Source organism: Epinephelus lanceolatus, chromosome 2 (assembly GCF_041903045.1).
Source record: "Epinephelus lanceolatus isolate andai-2023 chromosome 2, ASM4190304v1, whole genome shotgun sequence".
In the NCBI taxonomy this organism is placed as follows: Eukaryota; Metazoa; Chordata; class Actinopteri; order Perciformes; family Serranidae; genus Epinephelus; species Epinephelus lanceolatus.
The window spans coordinates 34,189,044-34,210,053 of record NC_135735.1 but is presented as its reverse complement, the minus strand read 5'-3'; the positions used below and the strand labels follow the sequence as shown (position 1 = coordinate 34,210,053).

Here is a 21,010-nt window from a genome sequence, read left to right as displayed (position 1 = left end):
TATTTAGAGCGTCACAAACACTCCAAAATTAGGATTTGTATTCACACAATTTGAGCAATTATGTCTAAAAAATTGTCTGAGAAGGCGCAAAGAGCTTCAAAACATGGTTTCCAGTTCTCTTAAATGCAAAATTGAACACACAAATCCCACCACATGCTGAACTTTCAACATGCATCTGTACAATACTTACATCCTCTGAACACACACATGCACGCCTACACTCACGTGCACTTTCTCTCTTACAAAATGCACAATAATACACGACACATACAGTCGCCGCCGCTGGTTTAAATCTGGCTGTAAAGCGCCCTCGTCCATCCACTGCTTGTATAAACGCCTGCCTCTTAGAGAAGCCACAGGACCAGATCAACGCCTCCAATCTCCTTCGATACCGGGGTCTGTCTTAGTGGTCTTGACCCTGTTTACCCCGGCCCCCTCCTCTGTGTCCCAACTAGCTGTTAAGATAGTTCTTGTCATCGTCTCGTTCTCCGGTGAGAATGTATGTACCTATACACGGGAGCGGGCCCAAAAGGAGGTGTCGAGGCCTCATACAGAGGAACAACTCGATAAGTCGTAGTCTTGGTATGTTAGGTCTCTGAGTCCCAGTACGAAGCCAGCTGAGTGATACCGCGCTAACGTTAGCTCTCTCCACCTGGACCAGGCTTTGTTCTGTATGTCGTCATTTTACTCTCTGAACACAGTCAAGCCAAGACAGAAATCATTGTCTGTACTATATTATTTATACATATATAAATATGAATAATATATATCATGTATTTTATTTATTGCATTCACCTCCGTCCCCACCTTCCCTTTTTAGAGTAGAAGCTTTCTCCCTGCAGAAAAATGTGTCTGACATATGAAGGATGGGACCATCATTTCCCAGGATAAACAGCTTTGTAAGGAGTCTTAGGCTATTTATGTCGATATCAGGTAAATGATGTAGTCTAGTTAAAGGAGAGCTGGCGCAGATGATTATTTGTTAGGTCACGTCTTAACTTAACGAGCTTTATTGTGTTTATCCTGCATTTCTGGCAGATGAAGTGTAGCACGGGTTTAACTGAGGAGAGATTTAGAAGGTGTGAGGTTTAAGCTCTGTCAAGGGTTTGACCTGCTGCGATCTATATTGTTTACAGCTGTGACCAGAGCTGAGCGTCACAACAAACACTGGCATAAAGATTTAATCACACACACAACATAACTCTCTGCTTACTGCTGTATCATCAGGAGTTTATACTCCTTGGCAGTTTCCTCTCTCGGCTCGTCTTCTCTGGTCACAGCTCTAGTCAGAGCTTTGAAACTGTTTTACTATGATCAATGTGGAACTATTTATTTCAGTATTGTTTATTTTCTAAAGTATCAAGGTGATGTATATCGTGAAGCCATGAACCACTGAGCAGAATGGATAGAAAAAGTTACTCTGAAGTTGGTTTTGGGAGAGTTTGTGTCAAATCTGTCCAGCTTTACAACAGTGCTTTCTGCTTTAATCCCACACTAAGGCACTGTGTCCACAGAAGTGTTTTTTCCTGAGACCAATGTATATTTGAAATTCTTACAATGGGAGTGCCGTGTATTGATGCTAGGCTACAAACACCAGAAATGTGACAAAGCGTTGAGCATCTATTCTGCACTAAGAGCTGCATGTTTAGTTTATTTCTGAGTGCTGAAAGTTGGAAAATGTTTAACTTTGGATAAAATGCTGCGCTCATTACTGTCACTTTTTACCCACAGTTGCAGAGGGACAAATACCACAAAGACCATCGGTCACATCTTACATGTGCAAGTGCCGAACAACAACAATGGAGGAGAAATATATATGTTTCAGCCCTCCCTTTATACAGAGTGAATACTCTACCTTGCACTGGCGTTTCTACTTCCGCACATATTCAGAATCTTAGCAACCACACAGAACCAAAGTGTCTCAGCCAAAAAATGCTGTGCCTCCAAAGCACTCTCAAGCGCTCCCAGCATTTCCTTAGTAGCACCTGACATTTTCAGCTTGAGGGGGAAAAACACTTTGGTGGAGACAGGGCCTAACTGCAGCTTTGGGGACGATTCCTCTCCCACATGTCCACCCTATGCCTTCCTGTTTAGTGGCCAAGAAAGCACAACATGGGCCTTTATTACCAAAAACAACAGAATATGTGGAGCTGTTAGTGATTGTTTCCACATCTCACTTGCACCACAGGTTTAACTTTACGGCTACTGACATGAAAGATATTTTTGTCTTTTCTGTTTGGTGCACGGCTAGTTTGGGATCAGACATGCGGACATATTTGGTACTTGCTTTCAAAGGCTGAGGGTGATTCTGCAGCACACCTGTTATTCAGTCAGTCTGGCTACAGTGTGGTATGATAACTGTACAGCATGCTCCGCTGCTGCTGCTGCTGCTGCTGCTGCTGCTGATGCTGATGCTGATGCCCTCATCTAACCTGCATGGGCTTGGCTTTACCAGCATTACCAGTAACCAGAAATGAACCAGCATGCTATTTTTGTTTGTACCAAGAAACCTAGGTGTAGCCAAGAGTCGTGGGACAAGCGTCAGGGAATCTGCCCGTGTTGTTTCAAGATGTCTGTGTTAACGTCGTCCTCGCTGCCTCATGTTTAGCACTTTTGCCCGTTTACTTTTGTGCCATTAGTATTATCGGTCAACCAGATTTGCCTCTGACCCTCATGTGAACCTTATTTTTGCCGAACAACCTTACCCTTTCACAAAGATATTTCACTTTCACAGCGTTTTTTTAAGGTGCTTATTTAAATAGGAGATTATGAATGGTCACCAAGACTGGATTCAGTACCCTTTTTTTATTTAATGTTTTGTTTCGTCCAAAACCAACCAACCCAGGAAGCATAGATCAGAGTGTTTTTGCAGTACTGAGAGTCGGGGAAATGATGTCAGAGGCTCCAGTAAAGATGCAGTATGTGAAATCAAAATGTTTTTATCTCATGAAATGCCATATGAAGCAGGCCGCTCTCACTCTGACAGAAACAAGCGACAGACAAAAGCAAATTGTAAATGGAGTAAAGAGAAGTTAATATGTGAAGTTGTTTTGTGTTGCACCTGTGTTTGAGAATAATTCTGTATCCATAAGCTCTCATCGGGACCACACGTTAATCAACCTGCCTTTTGTTATATCGTTTGGATTCATAGGTAGTTTATGGTTTATGTAAAGAGTACATATCTGTGACGGCGAGAAGGACGGTAAATGAAGGAATATAATTAACCATATGAATGTTTCAAATTGTTAATGAAGTGTATCATGATCTAGCTGCACATTGTTGGACAAAGCCTTATCTGAATCATCTGAATGACTGAAACACATGATCGACATTGTGGCATTGTTTTGTTCTGTCAGCGTAGTATTTTTTTTTTCCCACTGTAAAATGAATATAAATTGTTAAATGTAATTATTTTTAATTTGGTAAGGTGTCCTTTTGTCTTGCAGTTGGTGTCACAGATGGGTTGCACTGTTAGCCATCAGTCCAAATGCACTTTTTAGACATTTCTGAGGAAGTCAGATGAAAGATAGATGGATGAGAAACACTTCTTCCCTTTAGCTTCTGCCCCCTTTTTACTGAACTGCAGCCCATCAAACTTCCTCCACCACATTCCCTGTGTGTGTGGGGCGCCTCACTCAGTGATTTTTCTCGCTGTTTTATTAAAACTATCAATTAATGCAAGACACAAATAAGAAGACCGATAACTTTCATGGATTCAGCAGCAGCAGCCTTCTCACACTGATGGATGGAGAGTGTGAAGGCTGGCCTAGTTTTAAAGGAGAAAACGTTCATTAATGGTTGGTATTGTTGAGCAGAGCCGCTGCGTCTTGTTCCCCTGGGCTTCTCTTGGGCTCTCACACAGGAGAAAGTGTCATTCCTTCACTCTGCGTTTTTACATTAAGGAGAGAGTTGGTTGTATGATACGACGTAGACATTATAAATGACCATTGTTCTTATCAGCACTAGCGTTGATTGTGCCATTTAAAGAAATTGTTCAAAACAGAAGATATATCATCACCCTCAGCTGTTGTGGTACTGGTGTGAACATGCTGACGCCAGTACCAAATGTTTCCTCTCTGACCCATGTGTACATTTGACAAACTGGACTGTTTGTAGTTTCTGGTAGCTGTGCTTAGTGAATGTGTTCACCGTTAAGAAACTAAGAAACTTGGAATAAATTGTCAAATCTGTAAAAGTAAAATAAAAGAATTCAGCACTGTTGGATTGTCTCTGGGAGATTGTTTTTTCATTCTTAAAGGTAAGCTGTGCAGCAACTTTGGGTTAGTGCTGTAAACACACTCACAAATCAAAGTCAAAGCCAACCCGCGATTCACTCTTCTTTGGCGTTTCACCTCGCTATATTTGCTTTTTTTTTTTTTCAATCCTGTCTTGGAAGCTTGCTTTATTTATTTATTTTAATGGACTGTATAGGGGCGCCCAAAAGCTCAGTAGGTAGAGCATGAATTTCAATCACGTTACCTTTAAAATAATAGTAAAATTAACCAGATATTATTTAAAATATATTTCAAATTGACTGTGTGTTATGCAAATATATATATATATATATATATGTATATATATATATATAATTAAAGGATTTAGTATTTCTTCACCAGACTTTTATTCTTGGCAATTTGGAATAGAACTAATACCAGTAAATATGGCTTTTCGAAATGAACAGACAGGTTAAACATTTATCTTAAAAGTTAATATCAGTAATTATGTCTTTAAAAAAAAATACAAACATACACCCGGGTCGCGGGGGCAGCAGCCTCAGCAAAGACCCGACCCGTATAAGCGGAGGACAACGAGGCGAGACAAACATACACATAAAATTAAATACATGAAATTAAATCAAAACGAGTGGGGTTGATATATTGGATAAATAAATTTAAATTCTAAGTTTAAAATTAGAGGTAAAAATACTGTACTCATGTTTTAATTTCAGCTCTGCATGTAGTTCTGGCTCGTGTCCACAAGAGGGCGCCATTACAGGAGAACCCAGTAGCTGACAGGTTAAACTCACTCAGTAAATTTGTACAAGATTTTTTAAAACGTTTCGTTTCATCCTTTTTAAAATCTTTGGTCCTTCACCACATCACAGAAGAGAATATTGTACTTTTACAACTACATTAGATTCAACATCCTAACATTTTTTTTATTACAGGCAAAATGAATGAAATTCAATTGTGAAGAATAATAAACAATACAACATGAGTAAAACAAAGGGATTAAGTCAATATATTCAATATATATTGACTGTGTTTATACAAAATATAATTAAGGGAATAGCACTTCTTTGTCAGACTTATTCTTGGCAATGTGGAATTTTAAATAAACAATCCTTAACAATTTACACATGACAGATTATATATATTTTAAAACGTAATAACAGTAAATATGGCTTTCAAAAGATTTATCCAAATAAATACAGTGTAAGGGCTATAATATTTAAAATTAATATATCAGGAATAATGACATAAAATAAATAAAAATTATTATAATATAATAATATTTAAAATATGAATATCTAAAATTCAGTGGGAAAAGGGTTGGGTTTGGCTACACTGCATGCATTTAAAAAAGTGATTTTAAAAAATATTAACTCTATAATGTGCGCTGGATTAGACTGTGAAAGTAACTTCTCCAGGCCGCACAGGTAATGCAGAGAGCAGAGTCGCAGCTTAAACACTTCACTAAGAAGCTTACTGTTCCCTCTCTGACAATCCTCTTCACTGGAAAAACTCAACTTAGTTCTCCAGGGACAAGTACCTGCTGTACAGAGGGGAAAACATTCTCTTGTGAGGTGAGACTTCATCATTTGTACGGCTGCTATGTTTTTACAAACTGATGTTAGTGTTTTTGTGTTAGCCTGTGGGTTCAACCTGTGGAGTCTGTTGTTGAGATGTGACTAGAGATTGTAGACTTTATAACTTGTTATAAATTAGTCTGGATGCAGTTTGGCAGTGGGTAATCTGTCCAGTTTCTGCTCAGGAATGTTCTGTACATGTTGTACAAAAAATATGATTACTTTTAACAGTAGTGACAAGTTCGCTTATGATGAACTGAGTTTTGGGCGTCCAAATGGCTAATATAACATCATAATATCACATTTTATTGTATCATATATACATTTTGTACACTGTATAATACCAGTTATAATGTAACAACAATGAACTTCAATTTCTCGTAAAGGTTTGAATTTCTGGATTTTTACAGTGCATGTACAGCAGGGATGAAATGAGGATCTGTGATGTGAAAGCTCGTATTAAAGTGTAATTTGATTTGCACTGTGTTACACTCCAGTGTGTGTCCTGGATGTGTTTAGTTCCCAGAATAGCCGTGCTGCACTCCTTTCCTCTGGCGCTCAGAGAAGGATCAGTCTGCAGTAGATTACCAACTACTTATCTCCTGGCCCACACACACACACACACACACACATACACACACAGAAACACACACAGGCCAAGTAGTCAGCCCAGTACACAAATCAAATAAACCAAAGTATCTCCGACCTGTAGTCGAGCTGATTGAATGACTCTTTATGTTTGTGTCTGTGTTCTCCACAGGGCGTGTTGGTGAGCATCTGCAGCCATGTGTGACCAGACGTTTGTGGCGGCCACTTTTGGCCCCTGCGACAGCTGTGGGAAAGCCAGTCCCCTCATGAACATCTACATCAAGACAGAGGCCATCAACTACTGCTCCTTCTGTGTGGAAGTGGTACGTTTTGCTTTCAGTTTGTCATCACCACACAGCTGCCTCATAATTTCATTGCAAACTGTGGTAATGTTTGCACTATCTGAAACGTTTTTCATATACTTTTAGTTTAAATGAATGTAGTGTGGAACTTACAAGTTTATTATCTACTTAAAGCAAAAGAGAGAGACTGAATCACTACAAACTCATTAAAGGTCCCATATTGTGCTTTCTTAAAGGTTCACACTTGTAGTTTAGAGTTCTATTATAACATGTTTACATGCTTCAATGTTCAGAAACACTTTATTTTTCTCATACTGTCACCTTGTGGCCCTGAAGTTACAGGCTCTCCTGTTGTGTTTATCTATGAACATACAGCATCTGATGATGACAGCAATCTGTGAGGCAGCTGCCAAGCCTCTGCATATGAAGGGTATTTTTAGTTTGACAAGGATCTCACCAACACTTTGTGCTACATCTGTTTAAGAGAGGGTACACTGCTCAGCAGCACCTTTTGACATGCAACTGTGTAAATGTATCTCAAACACACACACACACACACACACACACACAAAGGAAGTTGTGAAGACCTTGTGGAGAGCGATGCAAGCCACTGAGCTTCCTCCTGATCTGTGGCAACTCACTCGACACTAGTAACTAAAAGAATTTGATTCGAGCATTTAAGTGTCTCTGAGGGGAGATACTGAAACCTTTCTGCAAGTAAAGTACAATTAAATTAAAGTAAAATAGTGATTATTATTAAAAATACTCATCATGTGAAGACATCTGAAACCTTAAATCAACTCTCTCACATTGCCTTAATGAATGATCCCTTGAGAAAATGAGCTGATCACATTTAAATATGCTTTAATTTGTTAGGTGAAAAGGAATTTCAAAATGCTTGGTTCAACACGTATTTGTGTATTCATTCATGGTTTTAATTGCAGACACAATATTGCCTTAAAAACATTCACTTGTGTAAAAGGGCAACTCGTTAATGATACAAAGCCATTACTGATGATGAATATTATTATTAAATATTAACCACATTGGCTTTTTAAAAATGTTTTACACAATGTTAAGGTAACACAGGATCCCAGCTTTAGTGTGTAATGCTACACCAGAACCTGGTGAGTAATTAATTAAGCTGAAGACTGGTTCAGCAGTGGTGGAGCTCTCAACTGCAGCAGAACTTAAGGTCCAATGTGCAGGATTTAGGGGATATATTGGCAGAAATGGGATGTAACATTATGAGTATGTTTTCTTTAGTGTATAATATCCTAAAAATAACAATTGAGTTTTTGTTACCTTAGAATAAGCTGTTTACATCTACATAGGGAGCAGGTCCTTGTCCATGGAGATCACCATGTTGCACCACCATGTTTCTACAGTAGCCCAGAACGGACAAACAAAACACTGGCTCTAGATAGGGTCACGTTTTTGCATCAGCAACCGTAGTTAGCAGCCCCCTCACAACAAGAATATTGGAAAAATGCAGAATTTTTATTAAGATTTAACTGCTTTATTCAGTGTTTTCACAAGTTTAAACTACTGGTTCTGTTTGTTTCGGAGAGAAAGAGACCTCTGTGGGTGATTCAGCTGTCAGTAAAAAAACTCCTGAAGGAAGGAAACAATAATTTGTAACATGAAATTGCTTTATTCAGTGTTTCTACTGGTTTTAATAAACTAGTCTGTTTGTAATGGAGAGGAAGAGACCTCCGTGGAGAATTCGGCTCCAGGTAAAAACCTCCTGAACAGCAAACATTGAAGAGATTCTAACCAGGAGAAGTTTCAGCTGGTTGTAATCTGTAAACCTCACCAACACATTCTCACTCCAACTTTGTCACATATTGATATTCGGTCATGGAATTTCCACGTCCACATATGACATCCAAGGTACCCTGGGTGCGTTGGTTGTTGACATTCTGGGACGACGTGTCAAGTTCTGCCTGTTATAAGCATCGTCTTTCAAAATACACTCCTGTTTTCACAGGAAATTCAGCGTTTACATACAGTCTCTTTTTTTTTATTCAACAACAAACACACATGTTTGGGTTTAGGCAACAGAAGCACGTGGTTAGGTTTAGGAAAAAGAACAGGGCTTGGCTTTAGATCTTATCTTATGGGACACAAACACCACTCTCTCAGGTGAAAGTCTGTGTTTGTTGGACCCATCCACCACCGCTCCCACCCACCCCAGACTTTCGCTGCCTTAACTTTTGTCCTTGTCCCACCGCATTTTACTTGCGTATCATGCCGACGTTTAAGGACCCCTTTAATTTGTTGGTTTCTGACACCCAAAGTCACTGCCTTATGGCCCTGACACACCAAGCCGACGGTCGGCCGTCGACCAAAGTCGGGCCGTCGGTGAGTGTCTGTCGGCCTAGTTTTTACTGTGTGTCCCACACCATCAGCACTTCAGCGTTGGTGGCTTTTCGGCCGATTGAGCATGTTGAATCGGCGGCGGAGCATGTCGGTGAGAGAGATCACTCTGACTGGCCATTCAGGTTTTATTTCCTCACCCCTGTAGCAAGTGAATCTGCCTGTAGTGAAACCAAGGCTAACCGGTGCTTCCTCTCAGGCTCCACTTCACTCAGCTGCCCAACAGATCTGCTGCTTCTTCCCTCTTTAACCTGAATAACAAACTGGAGCTAGCTGGGAGCGGCTAGCGGAGCGTTAGCCGCAGCATGACCGGAGGGAAGCACAGCCAGTTGGCCTCTGCTAGCCTCCCAGCTAGCCCTGGCTCTTCGTTTGGATCCAACCGGAGCACCGAGCCCTGGTTTGTTATTCAGGTTAAAGTGGGAAGAAGCAGCGGGTTTATTGGGCAGCTGGGTGAAGTGGAGCCTGCGGAGGAAACACCAGGACCGTCTGGATGTAATAGTCCGGAGGTGCTGCGGTGCTCGGCTGCACAGATAGGAAACACCTCGGCTGACAGGATGTACCACTCTCTCACTCCGCTCTCTCTCATGCAGGCGCAGAACGTACGTGCTACTTGGCCGTCAGATGTAGTCTGTGTAGTGTGTTCAAATTCAACTAACACAGGGCGACGTGAGGCGGCGTAGACGACGCAACAGTTGGCTTTCGTCGCTGCTAGTTCTTTGATGTCAGTTTGGTGTGTCAGCACCTTTAGTGTGACTTCATTTCAATGACTTCGGAGTGAGACCAGGCTCTCCTCACCACTAGATGTCACTAAATCCTAAATCCCCCTAAATCTTACACACTGTTCCTTTAAGGGAGAAACCAGTGTGTAACTTTAATAGGCAATATTATAAATAGCTGCAGGGTCAGAAATAGTTACGAATATTTGTTGTTATGTCAACAACTTTAAACTCTTAAAAAATACTGAACTATGAGAACATAGAAGACTAAAAGCTGCACCAGTGTCAGCGTCATAATGCCGGTGGTGCCTGTTTAAATGTATGTGAATGAGGAGGATGGAGGAGGAGGGGGCTGAAGCAGGGCGCGAGCTGTGTGACACGCGCGGCGCAGCATCATTGTCGCGCTCGAGGACCACCTCTAACGTCTAACCGCTGAACAACCGTCCCGCTCCCTAAATCTCCCCGTTTCTCTTCCTCTTTCGCTCTCTCCTGAGTGTTTGTCTTTGTTGTTGTTGTTGTTTTGGTGTTAAGATGGCCTGCCAGGGGCTGCAGGGCGGGGAGAGCTTGGCCTCACTGAAGAACGAGAGCGAGAGTCTGAAGAAGAAGCTGGAGGAGGAGCGGAAGAAGCTCAACGACATAGAGTGTAAGTGACATAAGGGACACAAACAACTAAACAACAACTGTTTAACACAAGTGGCAGCTCGTTAACTCGTCTCTTCAGCATGTAGCCTAACGTTTTGTTTATAACAACTACTGTAACTGTGTGAGAGTGTGAGGGGAAGTTTCCATGAAGCAGACTTTAGCACAGTCAGCTCACTTTTTGTGCCTGTTCAGGATGAGACTGCATCTCCTCTGTGAGTCACACTGCCTCCAGTCAGTGATGGGATGTGTAACTAAGTACATTTACTCAAGTAACTATTTCCATTTTCTGCCACTTCATACATTCACTGTACATTTCAGAGTGAAATGTTGTACTTTCTACACTGTATTTAACTGACATGCAGTTACAGTGACAATTGTTATTTGCAGAATATTTTTACATACAAAACCCATTAAATATAATGACTTGTCCCAGTGGCCCTGAAAAACATCTACAAGAAATCCTTCATTCCCTCTGCAGTAACCTCCCTGAACAATCTAAAACAGACACCACACTTTAACCTGCTTTTATCAGTTGCTGTTTTAGCAGTCCTTTTTTTAATATTTGTTTTAAATGTGTTTTGAATGATAATAATATGTATTGTTGAGCCTTGTCATAGGAGAATTTCTGTCATTGAGTTTATCTATCTATTTAGCTTAACCTGCCCAGTTAGTTAAAAATCAGCTTCAATTTGACTAGGGAGGAATATTAAATGTATCTTGCATGTGTGAAACTGTATAACACAGAGAGGCACCATTCTGCTGCATTTGCATTTTACGTATTCTGTTGTTACTGAGGTAACATTTAGAACGAAGTATTTTTATTTGTTTTTACATTAAAATAATAAAATAAATAATAAATAAATAAATGATCCGAGTAGTTCTTTCACCACTGCCGACAGTCAAAAGTTCTTGTAAACCTTACAAAACCAACTGAATTGGTTGTGTGTGTTTAACAATATTTTTCTTCTCTAATATGTGTGCGTGTGTGTGTGTGTGTGTGTGTGTTTGTGTAATGTAGTGAACCAGGTGGCTGAGAAGATCGAGGCGGTGGGTGCTCTATCCATAAAGACCAGACGTGTGCTGAAGGGTCACGGGAACAAAGTGCTGTGTATGGACTGGTGTAAAGACAAACGTCGTCTCGTCAGCTCTTCACAGGTACACTGTTCACATGCACACACACACACTGACACACACACAGATGTATATTAAATGTGGTATAGTATTATCTAATAAGAGACAATGTTCATTTTATGCTATGTAACCCTAAAATATTTGGCCCTTGTTTGTTTTTTTATGTGATGCTGATTTTGTTTTTGTACTCCAGGATGGCAAAGTGATTGTCTGGGATGCATTCACTCTTAATAAGGTGAGTAGAGACGTCTGTGTGGTGCTTTTGTGTGTATGTTATAGAACGTTTGAATTCTTTTGAGTAAGAAATTACCATAAATTCAGGGGTTGCCTGTGCCATCGCTGGGGAAGTATTTTCATGACCATAATTTTTATTCGAAAGTTTTAACTGTGACATCAATACTCAATTTAGAAATGTACAAACATATTTAATAATTTAATGATACTATCGGCATCCTTTGTTAAAGGTATACATCACCTGTAAAACGATCATTTGTATATCAATTACTCCCCCCGTGTTACCTTGAATTCGTGAAGGAAACTGTTTTTCTTGCATGCCTCCACGATGAATTAAGATTTCAAAAAAAGGAGAAAAGTCTTGATGAATTGAAGTTATAGGGGGCCGTGTTGACCATCGTTGTATGCTCAGTACTTCTCAAACACATGCATTTTGGCTAAAACATTACTATTTAAAATTCTGCATAAACAGTCCCACGCAAGAATGAGAGACAAGTGTGTGCGTTTGAACTCTGCTCAAGGGAATGCATGAGCAGAGTTCAAACACATACGTTTGCCCAGGCACGCTGGCCATATGTACAAATGCTTTAAAAAGTAACATTTTAGTAAAAATGTAGCGTTTCAAGTACTAGCTTATTGAGCATATGACTCATAAATGAGATGTGTACTGTAGTGCACAAGCTGTGTGAGACTTTTTCAACAGATGTGATATAGTTTTGCTGTTATGCATTCTCCATTTTACTGCAGTTAATCAAGAATTTTCCCCTTTTTGTATTCGTCGTTCACTGTGGAGGCATGTGACAGAAGCAAAGATTTCTTCAAGAATTCAACCTAACACAGGGTGACTAAATGATACACAAGTGGTAATTTTAGCCCCTTTCACACAGCACAAAAAAACACAAACACCCCCTAACATCTGGCTTTTTCATAAATCGAAAAGGTGACAATCAACATTCACTTCTGGGACAAATGACCCTGCAGTAATCACAGGCATTTATTGGCTCCAGGTCCAATTGGCAGTGATGGAAATGCAACACCTGGGTGGACACGCTAATTTTCGCCCCTTTTCTGGCACGCCATCTAAGCAGCACTCAAACATTGTCAAAATTAATTTGCACCAAGTTTGAAAGAACTGAATAAGTAGGATAACATATAAAAAAGAAGAAACGTCCATAACATTTTCACTGGCCTCCATTCACTTTCTACTGTTTAATAAGCTGTTTTCCAGCGCACCTGTGATGTTAAATTTGACACACCAGAAAAAAACACAAAAACAGAAAGGCATACACATCTTCTACAGAGCTGTGTACATGGCTGCGTGGACAACAGGAGTTTGAGCTTAGTTGGATGTTTCTAACTACAGATTGGCTGAGTCTCTAACATTTTGCATATACACAGTCTTATATTTTAGATTCTGTCTTCCCCTAATGCCATCATCATAGATCAAAAGGTTGAAAAAACTGTCTTTGGAAAAAGAAAATAGGTGGAACTTTTATTGCCAGTAGCTTGGCTGCTCAGTTTAACCTTACCCACTTCCCCACATTATTATGAAAGGCTAAGTGTTTGTTATTTCCTTCGGATGCTCAGGTGCTCCTGCTCTCCTCACCATTAGTACTGGTGTTGAGTAGGTGGGTGTGGGGGGGTACGTCCTTCACTGTCATACTCCTCTGAGAGAGAGGACGCAACGATCACACGGAAATATGCATTTAAAGATTATCTATCCATCTGTCCCCTGTAATGAGTGTGTGTGGTGTGAGTGCACTTAAATGGCAGTCTGGTCTGACCATCATGCCTCTTGATGGAGCAGACAGAACCACACCAAACATAATCCCTATTAGTACAGGTTTACTGCAGCTGTCTATGTGTGCACATGTGTGTAAGAGACTAGTTGGTTTATTCTTATTTAACAAATTACCATGAACACTGTTTTCATGTCTTCTCCCTTTTACATGTATTTGTATGTGTGTGTGTTACAGGAACATGGAGTATCCCTGCCGTGTACGTGGGTCATGGCGTGTGCTTATGCTCCCTCAGGTTGTGCTGTGGCATGTGGGTGAGTACACAGAATTTGTCTTTTTATTTCCCAGACTTAATGAACTGCTACTCTTTCCAGTAATCAAAAAGTGAGATGATATATTTGGTCAGTTGTCTGTAAATGTGTGTGTTTGGTGACTGCTGCTACTAATGCTCAGTGGCACTAAATTAGATCCTACTGGGAATATGTTTAATTCAATGTACTGAATCTAACACATAATGGCAGACATGTTCATTCCCTTTACTAAGTCTTCATGTCTTTGTCAGCCTGGATCAGTTAGGTGTCATCCATACCCCAAACCCCGTGTAATAATTATCTGTTATTTTATGTTAAATAGTGAGTGACCCATCATTTAAGATAAAATGTTTTAATCTCCCTCTAAAGTGGATTGGATAACAAGTGCTCAGTGTTCCCCCTGTCTCTGGACAAAAACGAGAACTTGGCTGCAAAGAAGAAGTCCGTTGCTATGCACACCAACTATGTATCAGGATGCACCTTCACCTCCTCCGACATGCAGGTGAGCACCAGTTCAATGCCTTGTGAGTAACTTGAAAAAAGACCATTTTATAGATGGAACTTTTATGATCTGTTATCATTGAAACACATTTTTCATCTTGGACTGAAAAAAACACGGATTCTGAAAACATTCTTTATATTTGCCACGTTGTACGATGACATGCATTTTCCACAATCAACAGGCTTCAGCCGTGAAACCACCAACATCATGTTAAAGAAATACTTCACCCACAAAATGACCACTTGTATATCAATTATTCACCCCGTGTTATGTTGAATTTGTGAAGAAGACTTTGTTTTTCTCGCATGCCTCCACGGTGAACGAAGAATCCAAAACGCTGGGTTGCTGTGGGGTTTCTATACCATTGTGTTGAGTTTCTGTCAAGTGCTGTAAAGTTAGATTGGTTTAACTAACACACCTAAAACACATAAAACATGTGACAGTGTAACAGTAACAAAATTAAACAAAAGTCAGCTCATGAGGTTCTGTCTTTTGCTAAATTCAATAAGATAGCATTCTAACTTTATTAAGCCTAGGACATTTTGAATAAATTAACCAGGGGCTAGCGAAGTTTCATTTGCTTATATGAAACCAGGATAGGTCACACAGAGGAAATAAAATGCTATTTTGTGAGGAATTAATTAAATAAATGAAGTAAATGTTTTGTTTCCACTGAAGTAAATGGTTTTCAATTTCCAAAAATGAAATGAAAGTTTGCGTCGCTTCATTTCAGGCTACACCATAGGTACAGTGTCAAGTCAATGCAGGAGTATAAACCCCGATTCACTGTCCTGTTAACGTTAACTAGCAAGACCGACATAGCATTTTGATAGGAAAACGCTCATCTGGGATTTGAACCCAAGATCTTGCACACCTGAAGTGAGAACCATAACCCTAGATCAAGGAATCGTCTCCTCATTATTTTTTTCTTGATTCTGTGCAGTTTATCATCCAATGAAAATTAAATGCCATTAAATAATCTAAAATTGATATAATGTTTTATATTTGTATTTCAAATACTATTTTTTAGGATTGTTAATTTGTTATATCTCTATATATCTATATCTAAGGTTGAAGAGTCAGCATCATCCAACAGGACAGAGGGAAGGTATGGGACAGACTCAAAAGGAGAACATGAGGGAAACTGCCTGAGATATATGGCTTTAATAATTTACTCCGCTCTGGCTCTCAGCGAGGCAGAGGAGCACAATGACAGGGGACAGGGAGATGGATGGCAGGGCTTAGGAGGGGGCAGAAAAGAGTCTGGGGGTGGGTTGGGGTGGAGGGGGTGTGATGGTCCTCTATCCTGGGTGTATTAATAGACACTGAGTGGCCTTTATCTAGGAAAGAGTGGAGCACACTGACCTGAGAGCTGAACATTTAACACATAGACACGCATCGACTTTCTCTCTCATACTGCATCTCACACACACACAAAGACACATGAGCACACTGTAACGTTCACAGCCTTTATACTGTGCCATTAAAATAGAGCTTGGAGCACAAAGCCATGGACTACATTGAGGGTTCAGAAAGTGTGTTGGCCATTCATGTTTTTGAAAGACTGGTCCCAGCAGCCTTAAAAGACTGCTAACAGGAAAGTTAGGTTGACATGTCGTATATCTGTGTGTGTGTCCAACTGAAAGTAACATTTAAGGAGCGCACCAGCTCTTGGCTGGTGAGTTTTGATATATTAAGATCTGCTCTTGCACTGACTGAGTCACAAGGCTTCCTCAATTAAGGCATTTACATGTGGGATCACTGGGTAATTTAATTAACCCCCTGCAAGTATTTAATATATGGTAACATGCAGGTGGTGTTGAGCAGAATCAGACTGATGCAAAGGCTCTCTGTGAGATCAGTGAGGTTCCCATCTGTGTGAGTGTGTTTGTGTGTGTGTGTGTGTGTGTGTGTGTCAGTAATTGTGGCTTACTGATAATTGCATTCATGTTGAAACAGGAGCTAGCCTTCAGTGCAGGCAGGATGTGGTGTGTTTTTGTGCCTGAGGTCATCCAGCAGGAGCTCTCTAATCCACCAGCCAGCAGGGATCTCTGATGTCTGCATGTGTCTCTAAGTGCCCATAATCTGTTTTTCGTCAGAGGAATCGCTGACATTTTGGCATTTTGTGTGCTTGTTTGTGTGTGGGTACATGATGCACAGTGAGAGTTTTCTGTCAGTGAGGAGGTGCTGACCTTTGGGTTTTGTCATGTATTGTGTGTGTGTGTGTGTGTGTGTGTGTGTGTGTGTGTGTGTGTGTGTGCTGTGAATGCATATGTAGTGTACTGTTGAGTACAGCAGTGTTTCAGTATGACTGAAATGACAGAACAGAGCTCTGCAGCTTTTCTCCATCCATCTTGTCCACATTATTAACACAGACTTTAGAAAGTGGATGTTCTGTCTTCTTTAAGACACAAGTCAGGTCAGTGTGATCACATGAATGGCACTAACCTCAGACTTTCCCTCCAAATATTATTCCACAAGTTCAGTCATTTCCGTTTGTTTTTTTTCTGTTTCGCTTCTCGGTTTGACGTAAATTGAGAAATGAAAGTAAAGCCTGTGGCTGAAGTCATGTGTAAGGTAACCAACATATAAGTACCGACAGTACATTTGTTAACAATTCCTCTGTAATAATTTGAATCCAGTTTTTAATATCACCTTCCTGTCCATATTTTTTCTTTCTATGACCAGCAGCAGTGCCATATTAAAGCTGACTCAGCCTAGTTTAGCCTAATCATCGTGGACTTTCCAAGAGACTACAGAGTTGGTTCATCTTAACCCATCGAAATTTCTCTGTTAAGGCACTTCTCCTTTGCTTCATACAGTGTATTGTTGTATTGTATGGTTTTTAAGCCGTAGGCATTTATCCACAGTTCCTTCAGTAAATCACACTACAGTGTTTTTTAAGAGAGAACAAAGTCTGTGATGAGATGAAGTCTACAGAAATGCTATAAAACATACCAAACATACGTGGCTAGTTTCATGGTTTTTTTTATACTGTTGATTGTTTTGTGGTTTTTGAACATATGTCTGTGCCCATGCTCATGTGTGCATGTATGTGGGTGCTCTTGTGTATCCGTCTGTTAGATCCTGACCTCCAGCGGAGACGGCACATGTGCCTTGTGGGATGTGGAGAGCGGGCAGCTTCTGCAGAGTTTCCATGGTCACACAGCTGATGTCCTGTCCCTGGACCTCGCCCCGTCTGAGACTGGAAACACTTTTGTGTCTGGGGTGAGAGAGGCAGAGAGAAAGACGTAGTGTAAACCCTGAAACTCGTGTTCCTCTTTGGGTTTAGAGTTTTCATGAAACAGGGGCATTTTGAAGAAACTGGATTTTTACAGCAAAGTAACGTTTCCCTTCTCTAATGTGTGTGTGTGTGCATTTGTGTGTGTGTGTTATCAGGGCTGTGATAGGAAGGCCAACGTGTGGGACATGCGCTCTGGACAGAACATTCAGTCTTTTGAGAGCCACGAGTCCGACATCAACTGTGTAAAGTGAGTCCAGCTGTTGGATGAAAACAAAAGTCTCACAGTGCCTCTCTTTTCAGTAAAGTGGGAGATTAGATGACATCCTCATACTCATGCTACTGCTGTTACAGATGGAGACCTAAATGATATAATTCCACCTTCATCAAAATGCACAATGAACAAAGGCATTAAACCTACACGTGTCCACACACATTATCATTTTAAATAATAAAATGAATCTGAATCTGGTCTAAAATAACTTTTAAATCTACATTTGTAGGAAATGATTGTGCAGTTTGGGACCAACTAATGAGTTATGTTATCCAAAATATGTAAAAATAAAGAGAACATAATTCAGCCTTGGCGACGTTTTGGTTTCATTTTTTACACTGAGGAAATTAGCTCATCTTCTGTATTACAGTAACATCAAGTATCAGCTTTGCAATGCAGCTCAAGCAGCAGAATCACTCACTCAAGTTTCTTTCATGTATAGAATTTTCATTTGTTCAGCACCTCTCATTCTACCCTTGTGTGTTTAGGTACTACCCCAGTGGAGATGCATTTGCTTCTGCCTCAGACGATGCCACAGTGAGTCATATGACCTGCTTATCAGTTTGTTGTTGGGTGTCTGCTGGTCATGTCAATATGTGTCCTGTGCAAGATAGTTAAATTGACATCCTCAGTGCGCGTGTAGAGAGTCAATTGATTTATTGGACTCACTCTGAATCACTTTGATGATGTGGTGAACTCACTGACCTCAGTGACACGGGGGCACTGTGGCACTGGTAGGCTATAGAAACAACACAAACAAATACATAATATCAATGATGTGTGCCAACAAGCTAGAAACTGCCATGATATACTGTAATATTTCCTACTGTGGTCTGAGACTACTGATGTCAAATTATCATTGTGTGTCCTATTTGTGTCTGTGCTGTTGCATGTTTATTGGTGTCCCTCAGTGCCGTTTCTATGATCTGCGAGCTGACCGTGAGGTAGCTGTCTACCAGAAGGACAGCATTATATTTGGTGCTTCCACTCTGGACTTCTCTCTAAGTGGTAAGGAGTTTGTAAAGCACTCAACCACTGATATTTTGTTGAATATGCAGTACTCATCAGCATCTACTTGGAAAGTTAGCAGTTCCTAAAAGTAATGTCATATGAATAAAGCTATTTTTAATGATTGAAGGGAAAATATGTTCTCTGTCTCATAATTTCACCTAATCCTTTGTCTGTCTCTACTTCCTCTTATTCCAAATTACCCACTTCCTCCTGTGCTCTCTCTCCATCTTCCCTTCACGCCCACAGGTCGCCTGCTTTTCACTGGTTATAATGATTACACCATCAACGTGTGGGACGTCTTGAAGGGAACTCGCATCTCGGTTCTGTTTGGCCATGAGAACCGCATCAGCAGAGTCAGGGTTTCACCTGATGGCACAGCACTCTGCTCAGCTTCTTGGGACAACACCTTACGGGTGAGAAGGAATTTCCCTGCACAACATGACTTTGCCATCTCTATTATTATTTTTTTTCACACATGAAATCACAACAGCTGTGTTTAATTAATTTATTTGAAGACTTAAGGTTTTTTTTAAAAAAATATTAACATGAATTATGATCTGATCTTTTCTGTGAATAGGGTTAGGATTATCACTTATCAGTTAAACCCAGTATATATGATTGGACTACATTGATCTGATAACTGTTAATGAGTTAGGTTGGGCTTCTTACCTGTGACTGGATGAGGAGTCAGATTTGAGAGTCAAGTGTCAGTCAAGATCTGGTCACCAAAATGTGGCTAACCACATCCTAATTTTAAGATAATACATTTATTTTCTTACATTTGCTTTTTAAGACAAAAAGGGGTGTTGTATGTTGAACTTGTGATTAAAATTATTTTTCACCCTTCTCTCGTGCAGATTTGGTCCTAGAGCTGATGTCACAGTTGTGGTCCAGTGATGACAGCACCAGCATTATGAAACCAACACTACTGCAGGAGTGTGTGCATACAAACCTTCATGTGAGGCTCAGAAACCTACAATGTCTCTGCTGAATGAGACTGTATCATTGTGTCATAACTGTAGAGTGGGTATTCACTGAAGAGACAGTCAAGTTTGAATTCCTAATCTTTGTTATTGTTAGCGTGATGACTGACTGTATAATCATGAGATTATTGCTAATTTAGTGGGAAATAATTGTGAGTGTAAAGAGCCACATGTGTTTTCTCTGTCAATGATAGTCTTGTAAATGATGTACATGGGTTCACTGTTACCTTTCCTGAGAACCAAACCCGTCCAGAATCATTCTGTAGGTCTACATACTGTAATGTTGTCACTGTGGCGCTATCTATGCCATAGATATTGTCATGATCGTCCAAAGGAAGACTGTTTTAATGTAGCCACAGATTTTTCTTATTTCAATACCTTAGCTTAGATTTATTTCTTGTGAGAAAAATAAAAGAAGAGTTTAAGTATCTTTTGTTTGTCGTACTTTTGTTTTCTCTTCTGACAGCCTCATATTCAGGTGGAGCCAAAACAGATACATGTGACCCGACATGTCTCTGCTTAAACAAAATGTGTTGATTTAACTTATTGTGCCACACAAGCTGTATCCAACTGCTGCCTCCTGGCATTGCAGCTGACCTAGATTCAACCCCAGTGGCTCAAATTTGCATTCTGTGGAGGGGAGAAATGTAAATATCCTGCGACCTGATGATTCTGTCATCATGGTCTTCTGTTAGTATTTTTCACAGACCGTTCTGTGTGTGTGTTTAAAGACAACTTTCTTGATAAGATATCCCAAGAAAAACAGTTATCCTGAAATCACTAAACTAAACTGGGCTCCCGGGAAACTACACTTCTGGATAATGCCTCTATGTTTTCACTATGTGCTACCAGGGGGCGTTGCACTGCATCATGATTGCAACAGGAACGTCTGGCTGTCCTTTGTATGTGAAGTCAAGAATAACAACTCTGAATGATATGCAAATGTATTAGCAGACTTTCAAAATCCAATTGATTTATGTGACTTATCACAGTGAACATCAAGTCAGCATGAACTTTTATTCATGTCACTTATTATTTAAAAAAATAGCAGGTGTAAAAGTTGTGGCAGGCCCACAGTTACCCCGATATAACAGCACTTGATGTCATTTTACACCCCTACGCTGGAGACTGTACTGTATGTGTGTGTT

The 21,010-nt window shown here is 40.3% G+C and overlaps 1 protein-coding gene across 1 annotated transcript; it reads left to right on the top strand.

Annotated features, from left to right (window-relative positions):
* Positions 1–5,683: 5,683 nt before the first annotated feature.
* gnb5b (guanine nucleotide binding protein (G protein), beta 5b) lies at positions 5,684–20,290 on the top strand. The gene is made up of 13 exons (XM_033642701.2): positions 5,684–5,806; positions 6,570–6,720; positions 10,326–10,437; positions 11,455–11,591; positions 11,761–11,802; positions 13,778–13,854; positions 14,221–14,353; positions 17,438–17,581; positions 17,753–17,844; positions 18,357–18,405; positions 18,780–18,876; positions 19,126–19,292; positions 19,737–20,290. The coding sequence occupies exons 2-13, from the start codon at positions 6,595–6,597 to the stop codon at positions 19,746–19,748; spliced, it is 1,188 nt and encodes a 395-aa protein (XP_033498592.1). The 5' UTR covers positions 5,684–5,806; positions 6,570–6,594; the 3' UTR covers positions 19,749–20,290.
* Positions 20,291–21,010: the final 720 nt, after the last annotated feature.